This window comes from Montipora foliosa, chromosome 8 (genome assembly GCF_036669935.1).
Source record: "Montipora foliosa isolate CH-2021 chromosome 8, ASM3666993v2, whole genome shotgun sequence".
NCBI classification, from domain to species: Eukaryota; Metazoa; Cnidaria; class Anthozoa; order Scleractinia; family Acroporidae; genus Montipora; species Montipora foliosa.
The window spans coordinates 18,068,669-18,081,168 of NC_090876.1; the positions used below are offsets into that span (position 1 = coordinate 18,068,669).

Here is a 12,500-nt window from a genome sequence, read left to right on the forward strand (position 1 = left end):
GTGTTCAACACTCAGCTGGGTCTTCGACTGAGTAAAATGCTGTCCTTGGAATCATATGATATCCACATTGATGACACTATCTGCTGTTAATTCTTGGATAGGAAGGATGGAAAATAGGCCTTTTCTCAAAACATTTTGTTCATAAATCTGTGTGACGAGAGTGTAAAGAGAGTCTCGGCCGTTTGGCTAACGGCCTAGATCAGTTCGCTTGATCAAATTCCAAGTGGAACTTTATCAAATTCTCTTGGACTGCGCTATGCGGCTGTCGTTACCGCTGTAGGGAAAGAAAACAGCGGCGTTAATACAAGCAAAATGAAAATGACAAGGTAAAACTGAAGAGCGCTGAAATGCGAGGAAAATCTAAACTTAATGTCAACTTCCTACTTTTTACAAAACTCCTTAATTTACAACGTGTTTTCCTGACAAAAATTTAAGTTTAGACATAAACGTGTTATGTATCTACTTTGTGAACTGTATTATGTTAAAGGTTATTTATTAAAAAAAAAAAAAAAAACATTTGTTTTCCTAAATATAGGTGCAAAGCCTATTAAAGATTTGCAGGACTTCGATTTACATACGTTATTTGAGAGTTGTGGAAGTAGTCCTGTGTGTGTTAGACTAATCGTAGAGTGCTGTAAAAGGCATTTGAATCCGTTCAGTTAATCAGTTTACGCAATACTGAGTAAGTTTAAGTCAATAGATACCTCTTACTATTTAAGTTCGTGCGCCGTACTAGAAGTTGCCCCGTCCCCCCTGCATTTTTTTCCGGGTTAATTTATGGCTTGATTGAAAAGACTGGTGAGAGAGGTGGAAGAAGAGCATCGTCTTCCACTAACGTACCCCAGATTCGATTCCCTGAAGGGTTTTTTTTTTCTTTGATCCCTCAGTTTTTTCCCTCCCATCGAAAACCAGCATTTGATGTAATTCACTGCCTTTCGATTTGCCGTTTATATTTGCAATCTAGGAAGCCGCATTGTGGCACGAGGCCAACTAAATTGACCAATCATATATGCTTGCCACGATATGGCAAGCGGCAAATTAAGTGCGAATCTGAGTGTCTTTAACATCGCTATTGTGAACGGTATTTCGACTTTATTTGACACGTTCTACGAGTTGGTTTGTTGTTGTGTTGTTGAAGTCGCTTGAAATGCTGATTCTTCTTTATTTATCTTTTACTCTTTTTGCACTTTCAGTCGTGCCCTTTGCAGAACATGACCTCACAGAATTCAAACCGAAAATTGAGAAGCTGCTTGACAGTCTAATAACATGCTTGTTTTGTGGGAAAAAGGCAATTACGGTAAGGTATAGCGATATTCTCTGTTTATGAACAATACTTTTGATATTTAAATTTTGCCAACCACAGAACAAAAGAACCTTTGTTTCGACAACCAATAGATCTCTTCAGTGGTGGCACATTAATGACAACAGGTGACGTAACGGTGAGTATCACTATAGAACCTTGTTATTTTTACAATGTATAGGTGAATCTAAAGTTACATTTTTTGCTTCATTAGCACAAAGCTATCGTTTTCCTACGGAGCCCCATAAGGGACACACATCATTTTATTTTGCTGCCACTTTTAGTGCCACTTTTAGTTCTACCTTTAGTGCCACTTTCAGGGACGTATGGCAGGCTCACCGCGTGCATCGTCTTCGTTGCACTTTGGCTCTGGTCTGGTTTACTTTCACTTTGACGGCAACTTTATACCAATTTAAGTACGAAGATTTCCTTAACAGTTCTATTGGCAGCTATTTTTACAACTTCAAAGGCTGTGGTTCCAAATTATTAGGGAGCTTAAGCACGCGCGTTTTTGAGACGCGGACGGCAACCACTTTACATTGCTATGTATCTTTTCTCCATTAGAGATGATTAGCATAAAAATTGCAAACGATTGCGACATCGCTGTTCAATAAAATCGAACGAATGCATATGGTGAAGCCGAGTCGGCTATACGGAACCTTAACGTCCTACAAGCGTTCTTCTGTGAAAAAGTCACGTGTTTCATATCATATCATATATCATATCAACTACTCTTTGTCCAATATTTCCGTTACAACAGTGTTTGGAATTTGAGGAAGTAAGAGACATCTTTCTTTCTATTGGCACATGTGCAGCCTTCTGGGATGTTTGTGTATTAAGACTTTCCTGGCACGTACACACGTTTGCCACATCTCTCAAACCTATTGCCAAGGGTAAGTGTCTCCATCAGTTGCGTCTAGCCCGGTTGCGTTTCTAGAAACATCTTCAAACACTCTTAAAGTGCCCCTGTGACCAAAAAATCAATTCATTTTTTTCTTTGGATTTCAAAACTATGTTAACAAAACACTAAGTGACCCACGTTTTAAGCCTTGATTTCAAAAAGACACCTCTTTATTTTAACTGTAATTTTCCTATTTAATGGTCCGCCATTACTAACATTATGTTCTTGAGAGAGCTGGATCGAGGAGAAAATGACGTCAAAGGCTCACTAGTTTAAGAATGCAATACGTGTGTACGCCGCAGAATTAATATGCAGCACGGGGGTTTTGGGCTTTCAGACTTTCAAACTCACGCTTTGCATATATAATAAGCTGCGTTCACACGCTGAAATTTTAAGCTAGTGAGCCTCTGACGTCACTTTTCCCTGGATCCAACCGTCTGAGGTCCAATCGGTCAGTTTTGAACGTGAGTAATGGCGGACCGTGAAATCCAAAACTTACACTCAAAGTAAACGGCCTTTGGATAAAAATCAAAGCTCAAAATTTTGCCAGTCAGGTGTTAAGCAAACGCACTTTCAAAATCTGAAGGAAAAAAGGAAGTGGTTTTTTTGATCACAGGGGCACTTTAAGGACCGCATTAATTGTCCCCACTGCTTTCTCTTTGGCCGTTCTTTAAATGGAACCTCCATTAAACCAAGAAAATAACTTGAAACCACAGAACATAAAGTTTACAAGAAAAATAGTTCGAACTTTTTCCAATGAAAGCGATTGTATCTGAAGTATATAAATTTCAAGAACGCTTTTTTCAGTTTTCAAATTTCCCGTGCACCGCCATCATGAATTATTGTGGCGTGTTGTGGTTGCTCTGTTGTTTCAAAACAAAAGCGCTTTGTGTAAAAACAATAAGGGCAACCGTAACACGTCGCAATAATAGGGAATTTAAGATCTACGACGGCGACGGTCGACGAAAACGTCACCTCAAAATATAACTTGGCTCTATCGTAAGTCTTTCGCGATTTTTCAGTCTAGTTCGCGTCGTACAATGTGGGCAAAGTATCCTAAAAATAAATCGGTACGAGCGGTTTCAAAGTCACAACAGAGAATGAAGGATTCTCTGTTGCATGCTTATGTTGTCGTCAAAACTTCAAATTTGGTGATTTCACGTCGTCGTTATGCAGAGGACTGCAAACATACTTGCTAAAATCCGTGCTGCACGTGCTGAACGATTATTTATGCTCTTTTAACCAATGATATTATTGCTTTGTGGCGTTGTCGTAGTCGTAGCCGTCGTCGTTTCTTAAATTCCCTAATTCAAGATGGCGGCGCCTGGAAATTTTGAAATTGAAAATAAGTAATTCTGAAATTAATTTCTTCGAAACAAGCACCTTTTTTGGAGATAATTGCCGAGCAAATTTGATCGCAAACGTTATTTTGTTCGGTTTAAAGTTATTCGTTAGTCAGAGTGGAAGTTCTCTTTAAGGGAAAAACTGTGGATATGGAAAGGAAAAGTTTAAGCATGTTGTAGGACAAATTTGTACAAATGTCACCGATGAAAAAATAAGGAAAAGAAATCGTAATTGCACAAATAAGTATTTAACTGTTGGTGCTGCACTTTGGAGGAGATATAACAGAACGAGTTTTCCAGAGGAGTTGTTAGAGTACTTAAAAATTTTGACCTTCAGTGGTAAGTGTGTGCACCCATGGGCCGTTTGCTCGAAACCTGGTTTGCGCTAACTGGGCCGTTGGTTAAGAGGTATCGAAACCTATAGGTTTCCATGGTATTTAACACTGGTTACCGCTAACCATACTTATGGTTAGCGCTAGGGTTAGCCTATGGCTAGCGCTAGGGTAATGTGCTCCAACGAAGGGCTAACGCTCGAAACGTCAGCTTTTAGAATCTCTGTACGGTGGCCAATTTACATTATCAACTCCGTTGATAAAACCAAATTTTTGTATACTACTTCTCCACCGACGCAGCACCACAGTTCCCCCTTCATTAATGTGCAAGTAAGATTTCTTTCGCAATCAACGGAGAACGTAAAAAGAAAAGAATGTACTAGATACACGAGCAGGACAAAGTCAAAAAACGTGGTTGATCTTTAGAATCGGATTGATAGTGTCAAACGTTGGCTAGGGGTTCTGTAATGGTTTAACTCGTTTTAATAACTTGTCTTGGTTTTCTCACTCACATTTCATCTCCACTTAAATTACAGGCGAAGGTGATCTCGCTAGTAAAGTGGGTGATTATAAAAGTATTTGTTATGTACTTATGTGCCTTGAGCAAATGCTTCTGGAGACTTCAGGACCCAAGGATTCTTGCTCTGAGACAGGTATTTAATTCCATATTAATGACTGGTGTTTGAATTTACTTGATTTCTCCTTGTTTGAAACGATGAAGGGCCGGACAGGGGTCATATAGTAAAGCGAATGCAAATTATCTGTGTACTCGACTCCGGATCGAGTGGTCCGAGTTCGGGTCCTGGCCGGGGACATTGTGTTGTGTTCTTGGGCAAGACACTTTACTTTCACGGTGCCCCTCTCAACCCAGGTGTATAAATGGGGGTAACCCTGCGATTGACTGGCATCCCATCTAGGGGGGAGTGAAAAATACTCCTAGTCGCTTCATGCCACAGAAACCGGGATGGATGAGTCCCGGCTCTGATGAGCCAACTGACTCGTAACAGACTTTTAAATCTGATGACGCTTCATTTCGTGATAATGCTGGGGTAGATGGTTTTCAATCACGTGATTAGACGGTCATGTTGGTGCGCAAAACAGTAGCAAATTATGGCTCATGTTTTGCATTATAAGAGACTAAAATTCCCAAAAGACTTTTTTCTCCATTGTTCTGTGCACTAACGTGGCAAACCATGTTTGCATGGTTTGCAAGCAATCTCCAGAGACACATAACAATGATGTCATGTACAATTGCCGGTGGACGAACAAAAGGAGCCAATTAGAGATCTTTTGTTTTCGTCCACCAACATGGCGGTGATGACGTAGAATTAAAACCCATATATTGCAAACGTCAAATGTAGCCTACATTGAGTTGTGTGTTCTAATAATTGTTATTGTGTTTTGTCTCAGTCAATTCTGTCCATTTGCATCTAAGTGGTGCCCTTCTCCAAATATCACAAGCCTTTCCAGTGTTTGCCCATTTCTTATGGAGATTGCAAATTCTTCTGCTACACTTGCCTTCGTTTTCGGAAAAACAGCAACGTTCTCCTGACATCTTAACAAGTGAGAACTAACTTGCAAGAAAAAGATCATGTAAAAATCATGCTGTGCTTTTGGAGATCATCGTTTCAATTCATTTGGTTATTGGGAAATAAAGTATGTTCGTTTTCTTTTTGTTATAGTGACTCATGACTAGAGTATGTAACTGTTGTCTAATTTACTCAGAGCTCACGAATGTAAACAGTCAATCGAAACGAAGTATTGAGGTCACGTGTATAGGCCTAAAAAAAACCCAGATATGTACAGGCCATACGTCGCCCTTGTTAAATTGTTCTCCATCTAATTTACAGAATGACCATTTTGTGTTTTCGATACAAAATACTGCATCATTCATTCATTTCACAAGTCAGGTAAAATGTTTGCGGGATTTACGATGGCTTTACAATCGGAGTTTCTTCGTTACGTTATACCGACACGTATTTCCCGCTCATTTTGTTTCGATGGCCCAGCACTTTAAAGGAAACATTGCGTAGCTGAAGCACGCGACGTTTCAATACGAAAACAGCACACTTTCGGTTTTCCGTCCATGGGTCTAAAACGTCGCGTTCATAAAACCCTGGGCCCGGTTGTTCAAAAGCCGATTAACGCTAATCCCAGATTAAAAATTAACCAAGGAGTTTATTTCTCAACTCCCAAATGCTGTTCAACGCTGGTATTTGGCAAGACTTTACATTAGAAGAAGTCGCTCTTGAAAAACAAAAATAAGCAAAAGAAACTTTCACCAACCGGGCCCTGGTTAGATTCAGTCTAATATTCCTGTCGCAAGAATTTTCTTTCAGATGCGTTGGGCACTCAAAACTTCTACATCAAATGCCTAGAGGGCATACTTTCTTTCATGTTGCTGACGACGGCTACGCAACGGCAACGCCACAAAGCCAGAATAGTATTGTTTAAAAGAGTGAAAATACTCGTGCAGCATGAATTGCAACCTCGTTCCCAGGGTCTCTCTTTTCTGCCTCCCTTGTTCGTTGGAGGAGAAACCCTGGTTGCGGCTGGTCACGTGACCACCCAGAATCTGGGTGATAAAAGAATCTGCTGGAAGGGTGGGTAACAGGATTTTTGATTGTCACAGTGACAAATTTACTAAGGCAGGGAGAGAGTCATGTTTCAAAACCACACCTCTCGCTCTCAATTTAGAAATCTGATCGTACATCAAAGCGTTCAAAGGTGAAACAACTAAAACTACAGACTTTGTTACAGACGTGGTTGCACGTGTTTCCTCTCTTTCCCTCAACAATCGAGGCAGAACTTGGAAAACTAAGGATTTCCCGTAGCCGATAGGAAGAACAGCAACTAAATCTTTCTTTAAATATAAACTTTCCAGGCAAATGACTTGTTTCACTTTCAAAATTATATCGTCATAGCCAGCCGAAAGTAGCGCCTTCTGAACACATCTCAGAAACTCGAGCGCCATTTTGAACCCAACAATTGTTCAAATTCACCTTCCCCCGGATGGTATTTTATCGTCCTCTCGACCAAATGTACTTGACTACCCACCCACCCTGCGGTTTTGGATGAATAGATGGTCACGTGACCAGCTGCAACCAGGGTCTCTCTTCCAACGACCAGGGGAGGCAGAGAAGAACGAGGTTGCACGAATTTCCGTCTATTTTTTTGTCATACTCCACAAACATCAACGTAAAATCACCAAAATTTTAGGCTTTAGAGACAACGTAAGCATATGACAATGAACGATTCATTTTCTAGTTTTACTTTAAAACCGTTCGTACCATCTTGGTTCGTGCCCATCCAGTTACAGGATAGTTCCTCCGTATTGCACGGTTTTGGCTAAAAGGGATGACTCAAAAGTATCTTCTTGAGCCCACGGTGCACCAAACCCAAGTTGTCAAGTTGTCACTTACAGCAACTGCTGACCGGAAAAACGTGCTGTGAGGTCATCACTTTTAACCGCCACCGTGTAGATCGTTTTCACGTGACGTCATCATTTTCTAAAATTCAAAACTAAAGAGCCACGAAAGTTTTTATCCTCATCAGGCATAAGAGGCGGTAAATTTGTATCCATTTGCAATTTTAAAGCTCAATAGCGTGCTTCGTTTGGAAACCAGAGCATTTTGAATTTCTGAGTTATAGCGGTGCGTGACACGAACCGACGATCGAGTTTATTGAGAAATATATATTTATCTCATGGTTTTGAGCCTTTTTAGAATTTAAAGCATTAGGAAAAGTGCTTAGATAAATAGCTGTCTGTTCAGTACAGATGATCACTCGCCTAGATAGCCAAAGTAAGTAACAGATGTTGACACTTTTTTCTGGCCGCCATATTGGTGCACCACAGACGTGCACCAACATGGCGTTTTCATACTGGGCTCTGTAAATTTCTGCTAAACATTTCGACGAATATCTGAAGTTTGGGGAAACGCACAGGCCTAAAACTTGGCGAAGTGTCTTCTTCATTTATCTTCTACAACATCACGAATTCTTGACTTTTTCCACTGGATGGTTTTCGATTTATTTTTTTATTGCGTGACACTGAAAACAATCTATTGTACAAGGTGAACAAGACAGAGTCATCGCGAAATACGAGGTTTTCACGTGACGTCATCGCCACGCCGCCATGTTGGTGGACGAAAACAACACTTAGCACTTCACATTACACTCTAATCAGTCAAGTCTGTTCAAATATAAGTGCTACACGGGCAACGTTTTCAAAAACGTAATCCTCACTTGTACTCGTACATGTTAATTGCCGTGACTTTAACATCTTCAGTTCCCACGGCCTGCCCCCGTCTGACCTTGTAGCTCAGTCGGTAGATCAGCGGTGATCTAACCCGAAGGTCGTTGGTTGAATTCCCACCCTGGTCAGAGTTTTTCTCAGTCCTCGTGTGGGCCCATTTCCATCAGTAGGGCTAACGCTCACATGATTCATATGGGGTAAATACTTAGCACTTCACATTACACTCTAGTCTCTCATTAGCTTCTTTTGTTCGTCCACTGGAAGTCGTACGTTTCTCTATTGTTATTTGTGCTTCCAGAGGTTGATTGAAAACGTCCTATGCTTCCGATAGCGCTGAGTTACATTATACACTTAGGGTGCGTTCGATTGACCATATTCCGGAATATGAATACATGGAATATAAGTTAGAAATCTTTTGTTTTTATGGAGATTCACATTAAAATTGTCAAACGTCTGCTAAAATGCTATTTTAAACATATTTTTATTTCCTTGCTGCTTCGAAACGCCTCAAACATACCGTTTTAATCATCACTCCACGTATTCTTATTCCGGAATAGGGTCAATCGAACGCGCCCTTAATGTATGGTCCCGAGGGAAACAGTTAGTTTTGTTTTCCCGAGAGTCCTGATGTTTGCCGAGACGAAGTCGAGGGAAACATCAGGACTCGAAGGAAAACAAAACTGACTAGTTTCCCGAGGGACCAGACATTAAGTGCTTTGTTGTATATTTAGACTTTTCCGTCAACAATCGCAGCAAAACATCCGGAGCGGGCAACAACTGTGGAATTGTATCCCGATCGGGATACCGTGATTTGAATTTGATCAAGGGCACGTGACCAAGGACCAATCAATCACAGTGCTCGTTTTGTTGAGTGAAAGGTTTTTTTTTTGTATAGGTATACAACAATTTGGAATGACGTTTTCGTTGATGTAACCGTTGGCCTCCTCAAAGTTCTGTCGGAGAGAATAATTAGCCCTCAACACATAATTTTGTGTTGTCAAGCTTTCCTTTTGATTAATTGACAGGTTGTTTGACGCGAATTTAACAAGAATGACAAGTGGAGAGCTTCGTTTGTGGTTAAAAGAACCTTCAATGAAATGCTGGAAAAATAACAAGGATAATTGAATTTTTTAATGAAAAAGTTCCATGCCCTGTTTACGCGGAGCCGTTTTCTCGTACTGCCAGATAACGAAGGGGTTGTATTCTTTCCACGGAAGATGCATTACAGTTATTCAACCGGTTGTTCGAGCTTTTCAAGCAAACAGTTCCCTGGATGGTTGTTTAAGGGTAAAGTTTCTGATTCGTGAATTAGAATTGCAAATACAATTGAAGACAAGGTTTAATTTTTTTAATTGAACTCAACAAATATAGTGGTATTTATCTGGCTCTTAATTTGAATAATTTGAGCTGTTTTGGCTAAAGCAACCGCTACACACGACAAGGTGTTTCGGAAGACAGGAATTGACGCAAAGCTGTTTGAAAAGGTAAGTTTATTTCATCGTGTAACAAGGCGACGTATTTAAATGATATTTTTTTTGATAAAATGTTTGATACTCGAAGAAGATTGAACTTAAATCGCTATTGTCTGTATTTTCAAATTTTCAACAGCGGTGATAGCAAGACAAGTTTCTTATAGGCCGATTTCATAGTATTTGAATCATATCCAATCTGATGAAAAGCTTGCTTTCGCCCAAATCCGTAACCTAACGGAAAGCTAAGCACCCCAGGAAATTTAGGTTTCACGCCGTTTTGTGACTTGTTATGCGGTTTTGGGGATGGAAAATGTAAATGGCGATCGCCCTCACTGAACATGCCCATTTTCGAAATGCGGCCTCGACACCTTTTTGGGCGTATTTAGAGCACTAGAATATATTAGAAAACATCGGCGGACAGAGAGGCGATATTGGTTTGAAACTTTAGCTTTCTCGGTGCCGAAGAGGTTTTTGCTTTGAATCAGCCAAGTTCCAAAACTCAGTGCCATTAAAACCCTACCTACACAATGGTAAAATGTTAGTAGCTCTGCTAGCTTGCAGTAGGTGGAGGTATTGTTGCCGGGAGAGGCATAAGCCGCACGGAGAATTTTGCCGCTGGTTAATTTTTCCTCTCGCTGCCAGCTGCGCAGGCTATAGCTCTGAGAGAGCCTTGTAGAAAACAAAAACTGGAATTTTCTTTGGAAAGATAACCGGAAAGCTGGCTTTCCCACAGACAGTAACTTTTAGCGCGTCGGGGTGGGGCAATTTGTACTTAATGAAACACAACCGAAAATAAAAACTTGCCAGGAAGTATGAGCCATGATTTTTTCGTAAATACTCTCTTGGTTGCCGTGAAATTATTCCTACTTCCCTCGTCTAAGTAGTGGGTGACTCAGAATGGGAGGCATTTTACCTAATATGAAGCCAGCTGTAAATCATTAAAACATCTTAAAAGCTTTGAACAAAAATGGATTCACCAGTTTCACCTTCGGCTCAGTACATAAAGACGGCTTACTTTACGGTCAAAGGAAAAGTAAGACTCGTTTATTTAAGTTTCGAACACGTGTTAGATGTATCGCCAGAAAGAAAAAGACAGGGTTATTTGCAAAATGAGTTTAACTCGTATGCTGGTGTAGCCAGTCAGGCAACATTGCTAACATCGGAAATTAATTTTTGTCGTGTCACTGAAAATCTGTCTGTTTTCGTTAAAAATGCCAACTTTTGCACTAAATATTTGCTTAGGACCTGCATAATACTGTCACTGGCATCAAAGTGTGCTCACAGAAGATAACAATTATAGATAATTTGAAGAAGTTCATTGTCACATAAGTAAGGAAGTAAACATCTCGATGGGAGGTATTCTGTTTCGCTATCAATTTTGAAAACGATTCATTTTAGACAAAACCAAAACTTTATCGTTGTTTGAAATGCAATATAAACAGTTTGAAATGATTTAATGCAAGTCGAAAGATTTTGATGTCTGGCCAGTTCGTACTGTGACTTATCAGCAGCTGTTTAGAAATAAGTGTTTTGACTAAAATGTAACACATTGCAGGGTGATTTGTGGTGACTAGATTGTCTTGAGCGCATGAAATCACAGAATGTATCCGCGGCTTTGGAATTGGATGATCCTCCTGTGTTGCCTTTCACAGCTTGTGAGTCTCTCGCAAGAAGCGACGGAAATATTTATAGGTAGGTTTTACCTCGTCACAGGCGTTACTAAACACAGGAACGGAACGGAACGGAATATACCGGAATAAACCGGACTGAGGCGGGATAACACCGGAGCGAAATGAACATGAATGGTACCGGAATATACCGGAACGAGCCGGAATTACACCAGAATGAGGAGGAATGACACCCCAAAAAGACAAAACCACATGCAATTCCCTTAGGGAATCACGTGACACAACAAAAGCTGACAGAAACAACCGAAAATCGGTCGCACTATTTTGGCATTTTCAGGTTCATTCCGCCTCATTCCGGTGTTATTACGGCTCGTTCCGGTTTATTCCGGCACCATTCTTGTTCATTTCGTTTCCTTTCGGTGTTATTCCGCCTCATTCCGGTATATTCCGGTTTATTCCGGTATATTCCGTTCCGTTCCGTGCCGTTCCTGGGTTTGGTAATGCCCCCTCGTCACAGGATAATCCTGTTTTACAGTCAAACAGATTGACTGGGAAATCTTTTTTTGGATCTTTTCTAAAATCCGGATGATATGAGGATTTCCAATCGGAAAGAAAACTTCACTACTTAACTGCGTGATTGTTTCGGCCATAAAACCCATGTCGGGGAAAAATACGCTTCGTACAATCCTTGAAGATTTCGTGTTCGTTTGGAAATCCGAAAAATCTGTTAGCAAGGTCTAACTAACTGCAGGTTTAAGCGGACCCATTTAGCTGGGTTTCTTGCGGTCAAAGTCTCGTATTTCTGAAAACGCCTTTATCCTTTTTAAAAAGATAATTCTGGAAGCACTGATGGAGTACTATTAATTTTTCATTTATCCCTTACAATTTCGAGAAATCCTGTTCTTTTCCTTTAAAAAAAAACCGGGTAACTTCAACAGACAACACATGGAATAAACTGCATAATAGCAGCTTCGGCTCGATATCAGTGATTCGAGTTTGCAAAACTGAAATAATTAGCAACTATTCACCGAAGTGGAAGTGGCTAGTGGTGGATATTTACCGAGCCGCGAAGTGGCAAGGAAAATATCCATCACTAGCCTCCGACACTGAGGTGAATAGTTGTTTTAGTATGTACTCAAACAGTGAGATAGAGCGGTTTTCAATTGAGTGTCGAAAGTAATTAGCGAATTGCTTTGGTTTTGCATCTACTTCACTCAGTGATTGGTTCAAAGTTCTCGCGTAATTTTTTCAACCAATCAGAAGTGAAAC

At 40.4% G+C, this 12,500-nt stretch overlaps 2 protein-coding genes across 9 annotated transcripts in view; both read left to right on the forward strand.

Moving 5' to 3' along the window:
• LOC138012998 (meiosis-specific protein MEI4-like) overlaps nucleotides 1-9,296 on the forward strand; it is a 23,663-nt gene extending 14,367 nt beyond the window's left edge. For 4 of the 6 annotated variants that reach the window (XR_011125150.1, XR_011125149.1, XR_011125151.1 and 1 more), the window contains 5 exons: nucleotides 1,194-1,297; nucleotides 2,061-2,193; nucleotides 4,413-4,529; nucleotides 5,287-5,532; nucleotides 9,157-9,296. Coding sequence is in view for 2 of the 6 variants with exons in the window: in XM_068859956.1 (XP_068716057.1) it covers nucleotides 1,194-1,297; nucleotides 2,061-2,193; nucleotides 4,413-4,529; nucleotides 5,287-5,450 (518 nt within the window). In the remaining 4 variants the exon portion in view is untranslated. Of the gene's footprint in view, nucleotides 1-1,193; nucleotides 1,298-2,060; nucleotides 2,194-4,412; nucleotides 4,530-5,286; nucleotides 5,556-9,156 lie in introns of those variants that run through there. The other 2 variants (XM_068859956.1, XM_068859957.1) reach the window with 2 other exon arrangements.
• Nucleotides 9,280-12,500, forward strand: part of LOC138012996 (glutamate receptor ionotropic, kainate 2-like) — a 45,189-nt gene continuing 41,968 nt past the window's right edge. The window contains exons 1-2 of one of the 3 annotated variants that reach the window (XM_068859955.1): nucleotides 9,280-9,418; nucleotides 11,159-11,295. In XM_068859955.1, the coding sequence (XP_068716056.1) occupies nucleotides 11,205-11,295 (91 nt within the window). In that variant the 5' untranslated portion in view covers nucleotides 9,280-9,418; nucleotides 11,159-11,204. Of the gene's footprint in view, nucleotides 9,419-9,492; nucleotides 9,616-9,638; nucleotides 11,296-12,500 lie in introns of those variants that run through there. The other 2 variants (XM_068859953.1, XM_068859954.1) reach the window with 2 other exon arrangements.